The sequence below is a fragment of the Phoca vitulina genome, unplaced genomic scaffold, assembly GCF_004348235.1.
Source record: "Phoca vitulina isolate PV1807 unplaced genomic scaffold, GSC_HSeal_1.0 scaffold20, whole genome shotgun sequence".
NCBI classification, from domain to species: Eukaryota; Metazoa; Chordata; class Mammalia; order Carnivora; family Phocidae; genus Phoca; species Phoca vitulina.
Genome location: NW_022589723.1, coordinates 31,210,357 through 31,230,990, shown reverse-complemented (window position 1 = coordinate 31,230,990; position 20,634 = coordinate 31,210,357). Strand labels below are relative to the sequence as shown.

At 44.5% G+C, this 20,634-nt stretch overlaps 1 protein-coding gene across 7 annotated transcripts in view; it reads left to right on the top strand.

Moving 5' to 3' along the window:
- DPP8 (dipeptidyl peptidase 8) overlaps positions 1-6,237 on the top strand; it is a 73,131-nt gene extending 66,894 nt beyond the window's left edge. For all 7 annotated transcript variants that reach the window (XM_032418127.1, XM_032418128.1, XM_032418126.1 and 4 more), the window contains one exon: positions 1,994-6,237. In XM_032418127.1, the coding sequence (XP_032274018.1) occupies positions 1,994-2,116 (123 nt within the window). In that variant the 3' untranslated portion in view covers positions 2,117-6,237. The remainder of the gene's footprint in view (positions 1-1,993) is intronic.
- The last annotated feature ends 14,397 nt before the right edge of the window (positions 6,238-20,634 follow it).

Sequence of the window (20,634 nt, the reverse complement as noted above, 5' to 3'; positions counted from 1 at the left end):
TTTTTGTGGAGGAGAAAAACTATTTTCCGAAACAAAAAAAAAATAGAGAAATAGCATTGTTTTCTTACATTTTTGTAAAATCCCTTTAATGCTTGACTTAAGGAAGACACCTGGATTCTCATATCTGCTTCCACATGCAATCTGTTGGGAAGTGTTGTTTTGGCTAAAGTATACAGTAGTTTCCCATTATGTGCAGTTTTGCTTTCTGAGATTTCAGTTAACCCTCAGTCAACCAAGGTCCAGAAACAGATGATCGCTGGGGCGCCTGGATGGCTCAGTCTGTTAAGCATCGGAGTCTTGGTTTCTTCTTAGGTCACGGTCTCAGGATTGTGAGATGGAGCCCCATGTCGGGCTCCAAGCTGGATGTGGGGCCTGCTTAGAATTTTCTCTCTCCCTGTGCCCCTCCCACCGCACACTCTCTCTCTCTCAAAAAAAAAAAAAAAGAAGACACATACGATCCTCTTTCTGACATAGTGTCTGGTCACTAATGGCCTAACACTATATCACAGTGCCCGTGTCATTCACTTCACTTCGTCTCCTCACGTAAGCACTTTATTACCTCACATCGTCCCAGGATGAATGAGCAATAATACCAGATATTTTGAGAGAGAGAGACCACATTCAGGTAACTTTTATTATAGTATGTTGTTATGATTGTTTTATTATCATTGTTTTTAATCTCTTACTGTACCTAATTTATAAACTAAACTTCATCATAGGTATGTATGTATGGGGAAAAAACAGTATCTATAGGGTTTGGTACTATCTGCAGTTTCAGGCATCCAATATCGATCCTGGAATGTGTCCCCTGTGGATAAGGTGGGACTACTGTGTGAAGAAGATTCAGCTTCACAGAATATGTAGTTAGGAAAAGGGAGGAATATGTTAGCTTTTACAGATAATTTTGGATATTCTTCTTGAATACTACACCAAAACTGGACAGATCTTAGTTTCTTAAAGGTTAGTTTTAGTGTGGAATCTGACGCCGTATCTAAAACATTTCATACTGTGTTACATTAAAATATGTTGGATCTTGTACTTCTGATGGATCTTTCACACATACATTGGTCATCTGGAAAATATTGCTTCACTGTATAACGTCAGTCTTCTCAGTATTGACTCATTTCATTATACAGTATTTTTAAAATCACATATATTAATATTATACCCCTGATCCCATCAGAAGTCTGTAAGTTTGGGGAAGCTCATGAGCTAGTAGTGGTAGATGCAAGTTTTCCAAAATTCTAATTTTTACTTAAAAGCTCAAAATTTATCATTGGCGACGAATATTGTCAGTGTTGTCCTTGAAGTGACCAGCTCACTTCATTGATTTTTTAAGCAAATGTTTGCCAGGTACCCAAATCTGAATCACCATAGTTGTCAGTCATTCAGGTTGAAAATGGAGTTCCATTTAAGAAGTGGCAGTTCAGCTTGCAACTCCATTTCATAAGTGCTTTTCCTTTAGACATCCTATAGCAGAAGTGCTTTCTGCTTTCTTCCCATTTATCACCACAGAACATGTAAAAAGACATCTATTCAAGGGTTGCAATTTAATAAACTTTTGTTTTTTACTACAAGTGTGTGGTAGTGAAGAATACGGTGACATCCAGTACAATTTAATATCACTGCCGTGATTCATGCTAAGGCACTGGAACTGTTACCCATCATTGCTTTTGCATTATCGGTGCAAATGCCAACACAGTGAATAAATGCAAATTGTTCTGAAAGTGGTTTTGACCTGTGTATACCTCGAAAGGCTTCTGAGGACCCCAGAAGTCTCTAGATCACACTTGGAGACCCAATGATCTATAGATAAATCCTTCCGTAAGCCTTGATAAAAAGCGGGGAGGGGCCTTTATATTGGATATATGCATGTAATATCTTGGAGAGGCTGTGCTCCATATTATCCTGTTGAAACTCTGTGGAAAGCTTTGGAAGGAAATGTATTATTAAATTCTCACTTTCTGTATTTTGATTTTTGTTGTTGTTTAAGATCTATCCTCAGGAGAGACACAGCATAAGAGTCCCTGAATCTGGAGAACATTATGAACTGCATCTTTTGCACTACCTTCAAGAAAACCTTGGATCGCGTATTGCTGCTCTGAAAGTGATATAATTTTGACCTGTGTAGAACTCTGGTATACACTGGCTGTTTAACCAAATGAGGAGGTTTAATCGATAGAAAACATGGAACTGATCATCACATTTTGGTACCTGCCATATAACATCTACTTCTGAAAATATATTTGGTGCCATTGCGGGCGTCTACAGCTTGTGGGTAGTAATCTAATACCTTAACCGTACACATACAAAATTGAAGGACACATATTTCTAAAGGACCCAGCAATACCATGAGAATTACTGAAAGAAATAAGACATTAGCACCATGTATCCATACTACCTTATTTTCACTTCTTAATAGCATTATAAACCTCATGGACTTAATTAGTGTATTTTTACAGTATACTTCTGAGTTTGTTAAAATATGATGATATTAGTGATTGGTTTGGTTCAATTCCAGAAAAACTCTGACTAGTTACAGATTTGATAGCACTTAAATGTAATTGAATAGCTTATGCTTCATTGCTTGGGGTGTATCCAGCATGTTATGAACTAATCACTATTAAACCTATGACTTAACCAGTCATTAATGATTTTTCAAGGATAATTTAGTGGCCTCCTAAAAACACTTATTTTGTTTCATTCAAGCTCTGACCAATTTTAGCCAATTTCAGCTGTATCTAGTATAAATAGTTCTTTCTGATGATATGACAGAGTGGGTTTTTCCTTTCATACAAAGGCAAGTAACTGTACATGTAGCATGGTTTAATTAGTCTTATAATATTGATAATTACAGGCAGAAAAATTTTAATCAAATGGTTAGAGCTTAAATATTTGCAGGCAATTTCTTCTCCTTTAAGAAAAGAGAAAAGTACACATTAACTTGTACTCTTCAGAAAATTTAGTGGGGCCAGTTTCCATTGGGTATTTCCTTACTGATTTCAGTTCCAGAGTTGTAGGGTGATGGAAGGGAATCGTGGTAGGGTGGGAGATACCAGGGGGTGGAGAATGACAGGGAGAGGAAAAGGAGAGGATCTGCTTAAGAACTAAGTAGAAGTAAAATTTGACCGAAAATCCTCATGAAAAAGTTCGGGGGGTGAAATTTAAACGGCTAGAATGTTAGTTAAGGAAACCAGGATGAAGAGTCACTGTCTTGCCAGCACAGTTACAGACTAACATTATTCAGGGAGGAAAAGTTCCTTGGTTATTTTTCTAATTCTCATTTTTTGTTACTTTCATCTTAATTTTGGTAACCTTACAAATTTAAACATTTTAAATTATTTGAACATCATTTAGATATTGTGAGCTTAAAGTAAAGAGGTTTCCAAACCACCTCTTCACCATAAACTGATCCCCGGCAAGCCATGGCTCTATTTTTAAGTGTTCAGAGCCTCTAAGCAATGTCGTAAATGGCCATGACATTTTCCTGGTTTAGCCGTAGCACTCGACTGTTAAGGGAGCTCATAGGCTTTCAGGTGCTGATTGGAATCTGTCATCTTAGAGTCTTGGGGTGTTGTTGGGTCACATTGCCCGCGGCAGGGAAGGCACCTATGAGTTTGACCCTTTTTATCACAAGCCTCAGTGTTTGGAAAGTTGTTTCCAGTACTTTTAAACAACGCTCTAAGAAAAATTGCTCTTTTTCTTTCTCACCACTACGGAGAGTAGATTTCTCCCATAGAGAGCACAGCCTCCATTAGTAAGGGTGATGACTGTGCATCAGAGGTGAATTCATCATTGAGAGCCAGGTGGGAGGTGGGCGAGGTCCGGAAATGGCAGGGTGACCTGGTGGTTCTGTCCTTGGGAAGGGGATTGGGTTTTGCTGTTTGTGTATTTATACTGTATCATAGGTACCACACTTTTCCTTATTGTCTGTGTATGTATTGATTTTCTTGTTTATGATATTTTCCCATGCCAAGGTGTGTTTATATTTTTTTCAATGTTAAATTAAATTGATTTGGGTAATTTTTCTTCCCAAGAAAGTATTTTCCCCCTTGATTTAACTATATATCTGACTATCGAAGGTGGTTTTTGTTTGTGAACTGATCAGCCTCCAGGGATCTATCCTTACATAATATGCAAAAAATGGAAATGGTATATAGTGGTTTTTAGACATCTACTCATTTGAAACCTCTTACCCATTAAGGCTGTTTCTTCACAATGGCATCTCTCATTTTACCAAAACAAACCCTAAAGAACCTCAAGTACTCTTGAATTCACCAGTGTTTTCCTTTTGCATCTTGCCTGTCCTTTCCTCATATGACAAGGGATGCCTCTGTTATAATCCCCAGTTCATTAAATGCCATTCTCCTTCTATAGGGGGAAAATACGTGACTGAATTCACGTGCAGAAAGACAGTTTGATGAGTTTCATTTTAAAAACTGACATGGAAAACATCATAGTCCTTTCAAGCAATCAGTAGAAATCTCACTAAAACTCTTTGTACCCTGTCTATGGGTAACATCTTAAAAGGCTAAGAGTATATAAAAGTAGCAATACTTTTTGGTAAGAGCCGAAAAGCACTGGTTTAAACATCAAATGGGGTGGGTTTTGCAGGCTTGATAAATAGGTGCACTTGAGCAACCATCAACAGGTATAGTTGCTTATGCATTGTTGAGCAGTGGGACTCAGAATCTAAGATTCATCTGGGATGCTTATTACTAAAAAGAAATGCAGTCTTGAACTTACTCTTAGAAGTTTGGATTTGGTTGATTTGGGTGGAGACCGGGAATCTGCATTCCTCACAGCCTTTCCAGGGTGATTCTAAAGTTGTTTGTGGGCTACTTTCACAAAGTCTTCTGTAGAGAATGGAATCGGATTGAGAAAAATAATAGGTGACTTTTACACTGGACTGATTTACAAACACCTAAAGCAATAGCGAATGTAGCTGCTCATCTGTGATCACTATTGGGCCCTTCTCACTCTGAAAGAAGCAGAAGGTATCGTGAACTGTGTATCCTCTTTGGAGATTCATTTTGGAATGAAGGTTCTTCCCTCGATGCCGTAGCTGGCTCATTTCGAAAGCCTCATACAAGAGGATGAAGTCACAATGCATGCATTACTTTTTAACAGGATGAGATATAGATATTGATGCTTACTTTTTTTTACTACTTGTTTTATTCCTTACAGAAGGTGTATCCCACCTGTCTGTAACAATTCTCTCTTTAGGTGGAATGACTCCTATAAGATCTCTCACTATTGTAGAATCGTAAATTTTTCAAGCTATTATTATCTTTGATATAACCTAATGTTCTCATTGGATAGAGGAGGAACCTACATAGAGAGAGAGGAGAAAATATACCCATGGCCATGCAGCCAGTTAGTGTTCAGTTGGTACTAGACTCCATCCAGATGCCCTGACTCATGGTAGTTTAAATGATATGTAGAAAAGGCAAATTTTTAAAGAAGTATTTATTAATATATTCCTATGAAACATTTTAAAGATAACATAAAATGGTTAATTTTTCCATTCTAAAGTAAATGCTAAGCATGCTTATTAATGAAGCAGTACTTCTAATTAGTATATGACATTCTGAAGTTAATTAAAACTGTTACACTAAATGTGTCTTCCTAGTAGTGGGGGATTTGGGAATTGGGATATAGAATAGATTGCTTGCTTAAGCCTGGGAGCCTAACTTAGAGCTATTTGAAGTAAGAAAAGAGACATGGCCATATCTAAACTAAGAGATTGCAGGTGAGTGTCCATTCCCAGCAGACATAAAGGAATAAGGAAACTTCCCTGACTCCCACTTTCCCAACCCTACCCGGCCTCACCTCTCGGTCTTGCAGCCTACAGTATGGAGACATGTCAGTGCGAGGTGCTGGCTCCTGCTTTTCTTCTTTTGTCAAGAGACAGTTCTGGGTAATCCTTTCAGAAGTCCCTCACAGAGAGAAAAAGTAGTATTTGTATGTTTATTTTTGAATAACCCAAATACAAATTTACGTTGTATTCAGCACAATTGGAGTTCAGGTGTTTAATTTTGGAACATGAAGTGCCTGCTGTTTTAAGCATTGACTTGTATAAAAAGAATTGCATGTCTCACTCCAGTAAGTTTATGGGTTTTTTCATTTTCAGCTATATGGCTTTTAATCATGTAAAGTGAAACATTAGTTTTGTTGCATTTTATTACAGGTTCTTTGTTGCAATAAAGATGCTGCTACAATTAATTGATGTAAATGTTCCTTCCCCCCTGCCCCTTCCCTATTTGTACAGTCTTGCCTTGATTAGTGGCAACTGTGGAGTGATTAATACACACGAACAAGGTCATGTGTTTGCAGCGGAGAAAGGAAGACTGCAAGGTGATTGCCAGGGGTTTCCAGTAGAAACAGCCAAAAATGCATCCGAACCCAAGGGGAGGTGTGCAGGGAATGGTTCTGTGCCTGCAAGTGGTTCCCAGCAGCCAGCCGATGTACTGCAGGGGTGGGTGGTGCCTGGAGCCAGTGATTAGCATGTCCTTCCTGAGCAGCTGGGATTTTCTCAGGGATGCTACTTGGAGTTTCCAGATAGTGGTCTCTGCGTGTTCCCTGGGAAATGTTTGCAGAGGTTTCTTCGACAGTTCTCTGGTCTGTTGAAGCTGTACTGGGGAAGGGGGAGAGAGAAGCAGATGAACCCCTCTAAAATTAGTAAATTTGGGGTTTGTCTGATAATCCTTCCAGAACAGGCACTTACTCTGGATTCTCTAACCCTCTGAAGTGGTATGCAAAATATTGCTTGAATGAGTGGAAGTGCATTCTGGGGAGAAAGGCTTTGGCTTCTCCATATTCTCAAAGGGAGGATGATCCACCAAGAAGAACCACTGCTGCATTAGCTATTAGGTTTGTAACCTTTTAATTTTTAAACATTATTAATTATTTTTTAATGCCCCCTTTATTTATTTGGGAGGGAGCGAGAGAGCACGAGCAGTCGGAGGGGCAGAGGGAGAAGCAGACTCCCCGCTGAGCAGGTAGCTGGATGTGGGGCTTGATCCCACATCCTGGATCATGACCTGAGCCGAAGGCAAACGCTCAACCGACAGCCACCCAGGCACCCCAAATGCTCTACCCCCAATGTAAGGCTTGAACTCACAACCCCAAGATCGAGTCGTATGTTCTAGGGACTGAGCCAGCCAGGCGCCCCAGGGTCTTAAAGCTTTATAATTTGTATACAGAAATTATTAGAAATAAAGATGATCTTGGGGCGCCTGTGTGGCTCAATTGGTTGAGCGTCTGACTGGATTTCAGCTTAGGTGGTGATCTCAGGGTTGTTGGATGGAGCCCCAAATTGGGCTCCACACTCAGTGGGAACTTTGCTTCTCTCCTTCTCCCTCTTCGTCTGCCCCCCCACACAAATAAATAAAAAATACATCTTAAAAAAAATAAAGATGATCTTTAAACAGGGCAGTGCTATAGACCAGTGCTTCCTAACATTTTCACCTCATGACACACACACAAGAAGGCATTTGTATGACGCTCTGGGATAGACTGAGGCAGACTGGGTTAATCTGTTGAGGCTTGCAGCACGAAGTGACCAGTGAGACCCCCAGGCTCTGAAGCATACATATAATCTCATTTATGGCACTCCAGTTGGGAAACTTACAGACTACCTTGGTCTCTCTCTTTTTTTCCCCTAAGCTTATTTATTTTTTTTTAATAATCACTACACCCAAAGTGGGGCTCAAACTTACGATCCCAAGATCAAGAGTCACATGCTCTTCTGACTGAGCCAGCTAGGCACCCCTTCCTTGGTGTCTTTAATTCAGCTTAGATCTTTTGCTAATCAAAAATCAGAGGTTTCTAGGGTACCTGGCTGGCTCAGTTGGTAGAGCGTGTGACTGTTGATATCTGAATTGTGAGTTCGAGCCCGATGTTGGATGTAGAGATTACTTAAAATCTTCAAAAAATAAAAATTAAAAAAAAACATCAGCTTTCAACCTGGCCATAAACATTCTGCAAATACTGGGCTGGAGGTGCAGACATCCCAGTGGCTCTAGGGCTCCAGGGCACCAGAGTCCTATCAGGGCCCTGAAACCTTTGGATTTCCCTCTGGCTTAACCTCACCCACTCAGGGGTTACGAGGAAACAATGATTGATCCCTTGGTGTTTTGAGGGGGTACAGTTGAAACAACTGCAGTATGAGAATCTCATGATTGTAATTTTATTTTGGGCTTGGAGTGGTTTCAGGAATTACCAGGGTTTAAATGTTCATCAGCCTGGTTCTGTCCACAGCTCTGGTGCCCTGACCTTGCCACCCTGAAAGGGGTTGAGCTCCAGCTGAAATGGATTAGATGGGGTTCAGCTCTGACTCAGCTGAGTTGTTGAATTTGCTGTGTGCTCCTTTCTGAGATACTTTCTAAATTGGCTCCCAAACTTGCGTTCTAGAAATACAAGTTTGGAGAAACAATTAGCCAGTTCTAGGACTCTTCCCCACCCCCCAAGCCCAGTCCCCTGCTGTCTTCACTGGAATGGCCCCCTGCAGAGGTGGCATAGGTTCACATGCTGGTCACAGGTGCCAACTCTGCAGGAAGGTCCACTGGCCAGGTAGGTTCTAGAAACCACACTGGTCTTCTGTAGAATGAGCTCTCCCTGTTAGCTGGGTTTCTGGGCATATCTGTGGTCATAGTTGCATCCCTAACATGCATGTAAATGCTACGGTGTGTAGTTCGGTTGGGTGCTTTAGGATGTGATGCCTCGCCAGTTAACGGCTTTGCGTTGTCTCAACTGTCCCTTCCTCAGTCTAGGACCTGTAAGGTCATGGTGGGCAACTGTAACAGCTCTCTAAGTAGCCTGGGTTGGACGTGAAGATTAAGAATTCCAATTGAGGGGCGCCTGGGTGGTGCAGTCGGTTAAGCATCTGACTCTTGGTTTTGGCTCAGGTCGTGATCTTGGTCGTGAGATCCAGCCCAGCGTCGGGGCTCCGCGCTGATCGCAGAATCCCTCCGCTCCTTCCCCCGCCTCTAAAATAAATGCATCTTGAAAAAAAAAAAAAAAAGAATTCCAAGTGACTTTGGGGGATGCCTGGGTGGCTCAGTCGATTAAGTGTCAGACTCTTGATCTCAGCTCAGGTCTTGATCTCAGGGTTGTGATTTCAAGCCCCACACTGGACTCCATGTTGGGCATGGAGCCTACTTAAAAAAAAATAAAAATAAAATTCCTAGTGACCTCAAAGAAGCTGCTCTCAACTTTCATTCGGCAAATATTTAGTAACAGTCATGTGCCAGGCCTTTGGTAGGCCACGAGAAAACAGAAGAAGAGGACACAGCCCTTGTACTGGATAGGTTCTCAGGACCAAGTCACCTCCCACCTCACTAACACACCCAGCAGGACACTGCCACTTTCTTAAATGAACTTTCTATTCTCACATTCCTGCTCCAGCCCCTAATCAAATCCAAGGCCCTGTGTCACCCGACGTTTCCCTGCTTTCCCCCGCCTAGGCTCTTCAGTCACCACAAGCATCCTGAGGGATTCCTCTTGCAATTAATAGAACACACACTTTGAAGTCGGACCTAGGTTCCTCTAGGCGTCCCACAGAGCTTATGGGAATTTCCCCACCCAAGCTAAGTGGGATGGCGAAATGATCCAAGCATTGGCTTTGGAGCCTGGCTTCCACCTTTGCCTTTGCTACTTGCTAGCTTTGTGGGCTTGGGCATGTTCACATAACATTCTGACCCTCCATTTCCTTGAGAATGAAACAGGAATAATACCAGAACTCTCCTAAACAGATTGTTGTGAGGATTAAGTTTGTTTACTGTACTGCAAAGCACTTGGTGCCTGGCCTGCAACATAAGTGCTCAGTAAAGTAAAAACCTGTGGTTCAGTCCGTTAAGCATCTGCCTTTGGCTCAGGTCGTGATCCCAGGGTCCTGAGATCGAGCCCCGCATCGGGCTCCCTGCTCTGCGGGAAGCCTGCTTCTCCCTCTGCCTGCCGCTCCCCCTGCTTGTGCTCTCCCTCTCTCTCTGACAAATAAATAAAATAAAATCTTAAAAAAAATTAAAAAAAAAATAAGTGCTCAGTAAAGGTTATCTCAGATTGAACACTTAATTTTACACCGTACTGTTTGCTTCTCCAGTTAGATTACAGACTCTGAGAGTAGGGGCCGTATTTAAACTTGGCAAATTCTCCCCATCACACAGTCAGTCACGCAGGAATGGCTTCTTAGATAGTTGAGTATCAAACAATTTTTTTTTAAGATTTATTTATTTGAGAGACAGCGTAAGCAGGGGGAGGGATAGAGGGAGAGAGAGAATCCCAAGCCGACTCCCTGCTGAGTGCGAAGACCTAGGGTGGGCTCACAACCCTGAGATCTCCACAACCTGAGCTGAAACCAAGAGTCAGATGCTTAACCAACTGAGCCACCCAGACGCCCCTCAAACAATTGTCAAATGAATATTTTGACCTTGCTATTTAGGTTTCTAAGCACCCATCTACGAATTCACTAATAGGACTGCCAAAAAAACAAAAACAAAACAAAAACAAAAACGAATTCTCCCTAAGTTAAGCTAATTTTAGGACCCTTTCTTTGAAATGTCATTGGAATTGTTATTCTTTGTAAAAGCCCCGACTGAGACTTTAAGCCTGGAGGAGTGTGCTTCTTAGCCCTGGTGGCTGTCACAATTGCTTGGGGAGGTTTTAAAAATGCTGATGTCTGAGTCCCTCCTAAGATCATTTACATCACCATGGGGAGGCGGGGAGGAGGTCTTCCATCTTTTCATTTTTCTTAGAAGCTCCCTAGGTGATCCTACTATGCAACCAAAGTAAAGGTAGAGCAATGGAAGATTGTGTTCACGGCATGTTCACACCAGAACAGATTCTTAGAAAATATCTCACCTACTGCTTGACTTCACAGATGAGAAGCTGAGGCCCAGAGCCAGGAAGTGATTATACTGTAGCCATGCCAGCCGCTTCGAGCCCACGCTTGAGCCCCGATCTTCCAGCCCTGTCTTCATCTCCCAGAGCAATGTTTTCCCAAACCAGGGCTCAGCGGAGGAATTTGCCAGAGTGAGGAAGCTGAGAAAGGCTCCAACAGGAGTGGAAGGAGTAGAGGAAACCTCAGGGCTCCAGGCCCTCCAACCACGATTTCATCGTCAGCAGCTTAGCTTCTTATGTGTGCTGGGGAAACGAATGCGTTGTGCAGCTTAAAAGAAGAGGCCAAAAATCAGTGACCCTTCCCATCATTTTAGCAGTGGGGAAACTGAGTCCCAGAGAAGATTGCAAAGCCATTCAGCTGTCAGGTTGGCAGAGCTGGTACCCAAAGTCAGGCTGACTAAACTCCCTGAAGTACCAGCAGGTAAGGTGACCCCCCTACAGGCACAAGACTAGCTGGGAGCTGGACAGAGACACTTCTAGGGCTCCTCCTAAATTTCCTAAAATCTAAGATGTTACCCTTTGTAAGATCCTGATATCAGAAATATAAACATGTGAATAGGAATGTATTTTAGAATCAAGGAAATATGGTATTTGCCTGAAATCTGAGTGCCTTCAGGGACTGAGCTCATGCTGAGAAAGCATGTCCTGGGTGGATCTTGGATATAAATCTCCTTGAACTTGCCCAGAGAAATAAGGGGGAGCGTGGGAAAGACTAGAGAATTTGGAACCTGATAGACTTGGGTTCAAGTCCGACAGTTGTGATCTTGAATAAGCCCTTTGCTTCTCTAATCTTGGACAAAGTGGGGTTCTAATACCGCCTTCATGGAGTTGAGGTGAGGCCAAAGTGTGGAGCGCAGGCCTGGCATGGAATGGGGGCCCGGAGGTGGTTGATGAAGCTGATATTGGCACTCCTGCCACTGGTCTGGCCCCCACCCCCACCCCCACCCCCAAGGAGTGCAATGCTGCCAGTGGGAGCAGTCCACTCTCCAGGACCTGAGTTGTCAGGCCTGAGCCCTGGGGAGAAGGGAGATGCTGGGTGGGGAGAGGAACATGACTCAGCCCCAAGGATCTTGGGAGAACGGCAAGTTCTGGGATGTGAGCAAGGAGGGTGGGTACAGAAGCCTGCCATGGGGGTGACTAGACTCGGCCTTGGTCTCAGATTACTTGCCACCTGCCTGACCCAACAGCTGATCTTCCAGTATTGCACATCATTCGGATGAAGGTATCATTATTGGTAAGGCCCTGGTAGGAATACCATGTTTTACCTGTTAGCAGGTAACACATTGCCCTCTGAGTACCAACTGCTACCATTTGTAATGGTGAGCGTCCCACCACTTAGAGTATTTCCTCATGACAGTGTCGTGTTCAATTTGATCTCCACAATAAGCTAGGAGACATCAGTTAGGTATTAGTATTATTCCCCCCATGGTTTCCCCACCCCACTCCCCAGAGAATGGAATTAGAGCTCAGAGAGGTTGTACATCTTTCCCAAGGTCACGTGAAGAAGTGGAATGTTAATTCTGGCTTCCCTCCTCCATTAGCAAGCAACGTGAATTCAACAGCTGCCATGGGCCTCGCTCATGCTGAGGGATCCAGGGATCTGAGGATGTTCAGAGGAGCCAGACACATTCTCTACTTTCTAAAGATTCTTAATCCAGAAGTGGAGATGGCCATGTAAACAAAAGAGGGTGAGCACAAAGGGAACTCTGTTGAATGCTGTGTGAGCTCCCAGGGGGCAGAGCAGGACAGCAGTTAGGAGTGTGGGCTTTGACCTGTCCTGACTCCCACTGAATCACTTCCCACTGTGTGACCTTGAGCGAGTTACTTAACCTCTCTGTGCTTCAGCTTCCTCTTTTATAACCTAGAACTAATGATGGTCCTACAGGATGGAGTTGCTACAAGCTCTGATATGAGAAAATGCACACCAAGCTCCTCGTATCTGGCACACAGCACTCAACAAACAGGAGCTGTTATTTTTTCTGGGCAATGGAAAAAAAGATGGTCAGGGAAGGCTGCACAAAGGAGGTAGCACTTGGAGTAAGTTTGGAGGAATGAGTTTCCCCAGGTGGGAGAAAGTCGTTCCAGGTAAAGTATTCTCTTTGCACAGGCATGAAGGGATAAAGCAGGGGGTGGAGGAGGTAGCTGGCACACTGGGAAGCGGGAACCTGAGTGTGGGGGGCAATGAAAGGAACAGGCAGAAGGTTAGGGCTGGAGTGTGCCGGGCCTTGGATAATGAGTGCCAAGGGTGCTCTGCATCTGGCCCCAGCTCCTCGGCTTGCTTCACTTCCACAGGCTTAGTTTGTCTGAGGACCACAGGAGAGGGCGGGTCACGGAGGAGACACGCTTTGATGGGGAACAATGAGGAGGAAAAAGGTTATTGCACAGAAGGGGCCTGGGGGGAGGGCCCTGGCCCCCAGAGGCTGTGGGTGGACACAGTCTCCAGCAGGAGGGGGTGCATCTTCCAAAGCGGGGTAGATGGGGCGCCTGGCTGGCTCAGTCGGTAGAGCATGCAACTCTTGATGTCGGGGCTGTGAGTTCGAGTCCCACATTGGGCGTAGAGCCTACTTAAAAGAAGAGGGAGTGGGGTGGACAATGTGACTCATATTACCTACCTTTCGGTTCTGCTGAAGGCAGTGTGCCCATCCTGCCAAGGTCAGTGTGTTCAGCTGCAACAGAGCATCCAGAGCCCCTGGGAGAGAGCAGGTCTCAGCCCCATTATGCCGGATGTGCAGCGGTTTTCATAAAGGGGCGCCAGAAAGGAGCCGTCTGAATCCCAGGCTTGCTGGGGCAGGCTGGCCTTGAGCAGAGGTGGGCGTTGAGGAGCTGTGGTTCCAGACAGGAGCGAGCTGTTGGGTGCAGCAAGGCAGTGATGGGAATGGGGCAGTGGATCAGTGTTTGCCTAGAGAGCGGAGGAGGAAGGATGATTCAGGGCAGGAGGGCATCTGACTGAACCATACAGAGAATTGTGTCACTTTTTTTTTTTTTTTAGTTTTACTTTTATCCCAATTTCACAGACACATAGCTTTATATAGTCAAGTTCTAAAACAACTCTCTAAATAAAATGTGTGTAATGTTACCGATTTTTTTCAGTTTTTATGCATTATTTAGTGGCATTTCCACTATGCAAACTTAGAATTTAACTGTTTTCCTTCCCATTTGCACCAAACACACACATTTCCCATCCCCCTCATCTTTTCAATATACTATTGTAATTTTACTTAGACTAATATTCAGTGCTTACACATCATTGTAATTATGCAAATATATTCAGACATGAGTCATGTAATAAACTTTGAGTCATTTTCATTCATGCAGAACTTTGTTTTATCTAGTTAATAATTATCTTTTTAAATATATATATTTGTTACTAATTCAATCCCAAACTTGTCAGCCTTTCCATTGATGTTCTGTTTTGTTTAATTGCCAGTATTTCCATTGTTTTCTGCGATACATTTCCATTGCCAACATACAACATGTCAGATATTTAATGAGTTTAAGAGGTTTTGATTGGCTAGTCTGAGAACAGAGCCATCATTTGTCATGTCAATTCTTTAGGGAAATGTGTTCCAATTTCCAGGCAATTTTTTAAATAAATTGTTTTATAAATGTACCATAGGCACGATCACCTGTGTAATGCCAGTTTCTGCCCTCAGGGAGCTTCTAGTGGTCATCTGAGACACAAGACTGAGACAAACTAATTATGTAAATGAAGAATTGCCCATATGAGGCAGAAATAATCCAGGGCCTATTGAGTGATACAGACAAGCGGGCGAGGCCTGGGTGGTCACTTTGAAGGAGCCGGGACTTGAGTTGAGTTTTAAGGGATTGTATACATATTTTTCCATTGTGGTAAAATATACATAACATAAAATTTACCATTTAGCCAGGTTTCAGGGTACAGTTTTCAGGGTATAGTGGCAACCATCACCACTATTTATCTCCAGAACATTTTCATCATCCCAAACTGAAGATTATTTTTTTTCACCACTAAGTTACATTTAATATTTCTGATTCCAGAAATAACATGTGTCCCGTGTCAACAAAGTGTTAAAAACATAGAAAACACAAAGAAGAAAATAAAAACATCCCACAATTCCATGAATTGGTTAGCGATTTAGCGGTGAGGGGTGGAAAGACATGTCAGATGGAGAGGAGACGCATCCCATGGGCTCAGAGGGCTTGAGCAGAGGCGCAGTGCGGGAGGTGGTTTTGAATGTGAAGGGTGAAGATACCATAAAGGTATCTAACTTGTGTAGCTTCCTTAAAAGGGGATGAATGGGGAAGGGAGGCAGTGAGTGGTTCGAATGGTGAACCCAACCCAGTAAAGACTCCAGGAGTTGTCTGGTTATCTAGGACTATGTAACAACAAACCACCCCAAACTTAGTGGCATAAAACGGTAGCAGCCATTTGTTATTATTACTGGCTCTCACAGTGCTGGGGGTTAACTGGTCTCAGGGTCTCCTACGTGGTTGTAGTCAGACGGGACCTGGGGTTGGACACGGAGAAGGTTTCCTCCCACATTTGGCTCCTGTAGCATTTCTCTGTCCATGTGACCTCCCCTCATGGTCTCTCCAGCTTGGCAGCTTCAAGGTGGCCAGACTTCTCACATGGTAACTCAGAGCTCCAAAGGCGCATGTCCCCCAGAGAAAGCCAGGTGGGAGCTGCGTCTACTTTTGTGACTAACCTCAGAAGCCAAGCCGCCAAGAAGTTTCACCGCCACCATATCCTCTCCTTTAGGCCCGAGTCCTTAAGTCCAGCCTGTATCCAAAGGGAGGGCAAGTAGACTCTACTTCTTGAAGGGAGAAGTGCTAGAGAACTCGTACCCATGTTTTAAAATCACCACAGTGGGGGATTTTGTCATCTACTCTAGAATGGTCTGAGCGCCACAGCCCCCCACTGTGGGTCCTACAGAGCACGTGGTCCTTCAATTCTGGATTTCGAGTCACAGAGCCTACTGAGATCTCAGAGGCTACTTAGGCAAGTGCTCCCCGACATTGTTGGAAACCCCTTTCACAGTAATACTCTATTCTCGAGGACTCCCTTAGTGATTCAAAACTTTCATCAGTTTTGCATGGCATATAATAAATGAGCAACTTCTTTTAACATTCACTAAAAAACATTAATTAGGATCTTTTTTTTTTAAGATCTTATTTATTTATTTGACAGAGACACAGGGAGAGAGGGAACACATCAGGGGGAGTGGGAGAAACAGGCTTCCCGCCGAGCAGGGAGCCCGATGTGGGGCTCGATCCCAGGACCCTGGGATCATGACCTGAGCCGAAGGCAGACGCTTAACTGACTGAGCCACCCAGGCACCCCAAAGATTTATTTATTTTAAAGAGAGAAAGAGGGGCGCCTGGCTTTGCTTATTAGTGACTAATGACTTTTGATAGAAAACTATACCTTTTTTTTTTTTAGATTCTATTTATTTATTTGACAGAGAGAGACACAGCGAGAGAGGGAACACAAGCAGGGGGAGTGGGAGCGGGAGAAGCAGGCTTCCCGCGGAGCAGGGAGCCCGATGCGGGGCTCGATCCCAGGACCCTGAGATCATGACCTGAGCCGAAGGCAGATGCTTAATGACTGAGCCACCCAGGTGCCCCGAAAACTATACCATTCTTTTCTGATGAGGATCAACTTGAGGCAAATTTGCAAAATTATCACTCTCCTCAGCATCAGATTTTTGTAGTATAGCTGTCAATGCTCCTCATACTTCCTCATGGTCCAATATGGCTATAAATTAATATGTAAATAACTAAGATTAACAATTTAACCTGTTTAGTGGTAAAAACCATGACAGTGGTTAATGATGTTCACCTGAACATGCTCATTAGCCATCTGTGGTCATCCACTCATGAACACCCCATACACCCTTGGAGGCATTCCATGGTACCATTTGAAAGGGGGGATATAATGGAATATTTTGTCGATGGACTGAAAAGAAAGAAATTAAGATGGGTACTACATCCACTTTTAATGGCATGAACTCTTTGGAACTCCTTCTCTGAAATGTGCATCAGACCCCAGCCCTCTTATTTTTCTCAATGGTGAAGCTGAGGCCCACAGAGAGGAAGGAAGTTGGGCAAGGTCACATAGCAAAGTCACAAGCAAGAGGCAGGACAAGAATCGTGGCTCTTATTCCTTACGCTGGATCTGGCTGTGGCCTGAGCCTGTTACCCTTCCTACCCACTCCCCACCACAGTCTGTGTGCTCAAATATGAATACAGAGGAATTAATTGGATTTTTGTGTGTGGCTTATGGATTTAGTGACACTCTTTATATGGTGACACCTTGTTCGTTGACTCATTCATTCAGTTGACGGTTGAATCATCAACTGCTCACCAGGCAACAATACGTGGCCTGCCCCATCTAACCCTAGCCTTCTTGTTTGGCTTTATCTCCCACCCTGCCCTCCTGCCCAGTTCACACCTGCCACATTCCACTTACACTGGTTCAGGTATTTGTTTCCTCCAGAAGCCTTCTGTTCTTCCCTCTGGGTCTAGCCTCGATGCCCCTCCTCCCTGTATCCCATCACAGCCTAAAGCGCACAGTATTAGAGTTGCCTGCCTCCTTGTCTGTCTCCCTCATGGTGCTAGACTAAGCACCAGGCAGGCAAGAACCATCTTGTTCACCACTATGCTCCCTCTGACCCGTAAGGGGTGGTCCATGGAGATCTGTGCAGGTAACGATTGGATCTGCCATTTCCTGTACTCTTGTACCACTGGGCCTCTGCAGAGTGTGTTTCTCCCCTCACCATCAGCTCTACCCTCCTTAAATTGTCAAGACCAGGTCAAACATCTACAACAATCAATAGTTCTGTGAAGACTTCTTCCTTACTGCCCCCCACCCCATCACACAGTCCGTCCTCTTGTTCCCATTCTCCCTGCCACCCCATGTCACTTAGGACACTACTGTCCCTGTGGGCGGTGATTTGTATCTTTTATCTTGGCCCCCTGGCCCCTATACAGCTCCAGGTCTTGGTCTAGCTGCTTGGAATTCAGCAGGGAAGTCAGCAGACAAAAATCCCTGTCCTCGGGCGCCTGGGTGGCTCAGTCGTTGGGCGTCTGCCTTCGGCTCGGGTCATGATCCCAGGGTCCTGGGATCGAGTCCCACATCGGGCTCCCTGCTCGGCGGGAAGCCTGCTTCTCCCTCTCCCACTCCCCCTGCTTGTGTTCCTGCTCTCGCTGTCTCTCTCTCTGTCAAATAAATAAATAAAATCTTAAAAAAAAAAAAAAATTCCCTGTCCTCATGAAGCTCTCATTCTGTTGAGTGGACAGACTAAGAATAAAATAAGTAAAATGTCAAACACGTTAGAAAGAAGGGGGGTAAGGAAAAGGGGGATGTTGTGAGGACAGGAGGGGTGGGGAGGCAGAGTTCCAGACTGAACTAGGTGGGCAAAGGTCTAAAGGATAGAGGGAGGGAGCTGGCCACTACAGGGCTTCTCATCATAAAAAGGACTTTGGCTTTTGGGAAACCTGGGTGGCTCAGTCAGTTGAGCATCTGACTCTTGATTTCGGCTTGAGTCATGCTCTCAGAATCCTGGGATCAAGCCCCTCGTGGTCACTCAGCAGAGAATCTCCTGGAGATTCTCTCTCACCTTCTCCGCTGCTCCTCCCCCCGGCTTGTGCTCTCTCTCGTGCACATGTTCTCGCGCTCTCTCTCTTTAAAATAAGTAAATAAATCTCTTTTTCTTTTCTTTTTTTAAATATTAGATGGAAGGTACTTGTGGGTTTTGAGCAGACATGTGACATGATCTTGTGCACATTTTAACAGGATGACTCGGGCTGTATTGGGAAAAGACTGAAGGGCACAAGGACAGAGAAAAGGAGAACTACGAGGGGGCTCCTGCAATAACCCAGGTGAGAGGTGATGGTACTTGGATCAGGTGGTAGCGGGAAGGACGGAGCTGCTAGGACCTGAGACGGAGAGACTGTGGGAGGCGCAAGTTTAGCGGGGAAGATCAGAGCTCTCTTTTGGACATGTTTAATAGAGATGCCTATTAGACAGCCAATGGAAATACTGAGCAGGTGGTGGGATATATGTCTGGCGTTCAGGGGAGATGGCCCAGGCTGAAAGTATATATTTGGGCATCTTCTGCATAAAGATGTCATTTAAGCTCTTTTCCTCCCTGGCTGCCTGAAGCTCGGCCACCATCATGAACGACAATAAATATCTGGACCAGGAAGTTCATGACCAACAGAGTATTTCAGCAGAAACAAATGGTAATTGATGTTCTTCACCCTGGAAAGGCAGGAATTCAGGAAAAACTAGCCAAAAACATACAAGACCATACCAGATGTCATCCTTGTATTTGGATTCAGAACCCATTTTGGTGGTGGCAAGACAACTGGCTTTGGCGTGATTTATGATTCCTTGGATTATGCAAAGGAAAATGAACCCAAACCTCGACTTGCAAGACATGGCCTGTATTCGAAGAAAAAGACCTCAAGAACACACAAAAGGAATGCAAGAACAGAATGAAGAAAGTCAGGGGGACTGGAAAAGCCAATTTTGGTGCTGGCAAAAAGTGAGCTGGAGATTGGACAACAGAAGGAGTAAAACTTCCACAGTGACTTTTTCTGTGGTGATGGTGCAGAGTTTTCATGAGAGAATTAATAAACAAAGAACTTAAAAAAAAAAAAAAAAATAGATGTCACTTAAAGCCTTGATGACCAGATGAGATCACTAAGAGAAGCAAGTGGGAGTGCTCACCTAAGTCAAGTGCTGCCGATGGGCCTGACAATAAATGAATATATGCCAGACTGTTAGATCTGCAAAATATGGGTCATTATTAAGGGTAACTAGCAACAAATGGGTAAGACAACTACCAGGTACAGAGACGAAATGGCTCTAAATCATGGGAACACTGGAGATCTAAGGAATGAAAAATCATGGCATCTGGGTCTTGGAAGGGACCTTAAATAGGTCATTTAATCTGAGCTCCTCTCCCTATCCTAGCCTGATGACTGATTCCCCAGTTTTAGAACAAGAAAAATGTGTGGGATATTGAGGCAACCAGTCTGGCCAGCACAAGGAAGGCACCATTGAAGAATGAGTGGGAAATGACCTTCTGAGTCTGAAAACCAGGGTTCTGATCCTACATCTGCTGCTCCCTAGCCTCATGCCCTTAGGCAAGTCACTTCACCCCCTCCACCCTCAGTTTCCCTGTGTGTAAAATGGGAGCAATCAAACCTTCCTTGTCCCTCCCAGGGTTGTAGAGAGGTCTAAATGTGGTAGTGCTTAGGGTAGAGTATGCTCTGCCTGGCTTGATTATTGCAAGAGCAAGAGAAGGAGGCCAAGAGAAGTCTCCAGCTTGGAATGGCAATGGAAATGAGGATGAGGAGGACGCTGTCCTGTCCTCAGTGCGTCTCCTGGTGCAGCCTGCGCAGTAACCAGGATTCAGACCAGGATCTGGGCTCAAATGGCAAGATGGGCCAGCGGGACAGAGACCCTGACTCCTCCACTGAGCCTGGAACCGAGATGGAGGAGACCCTGGAGCAGCGACGGGGAAAAGAAACGGACACACCGGGGCAGAAAGAGACCTAGAGGCAGGGAGTCCAAGAGACAAACAGACCCAGAAACAAGCGGCCCAACTGGGGCCCAAGGCGACCCGGAGAGGGCGAGGCCCCGGGACGCAGACCCCGGCGGAGTAGAGCCCCGCGCGGCGCGGGGTCACGGTGCGCGGGGCCGGGGTCCCCGGCGGGCCCGGCGGCCGCACTCGCTGGGCGCCCCCG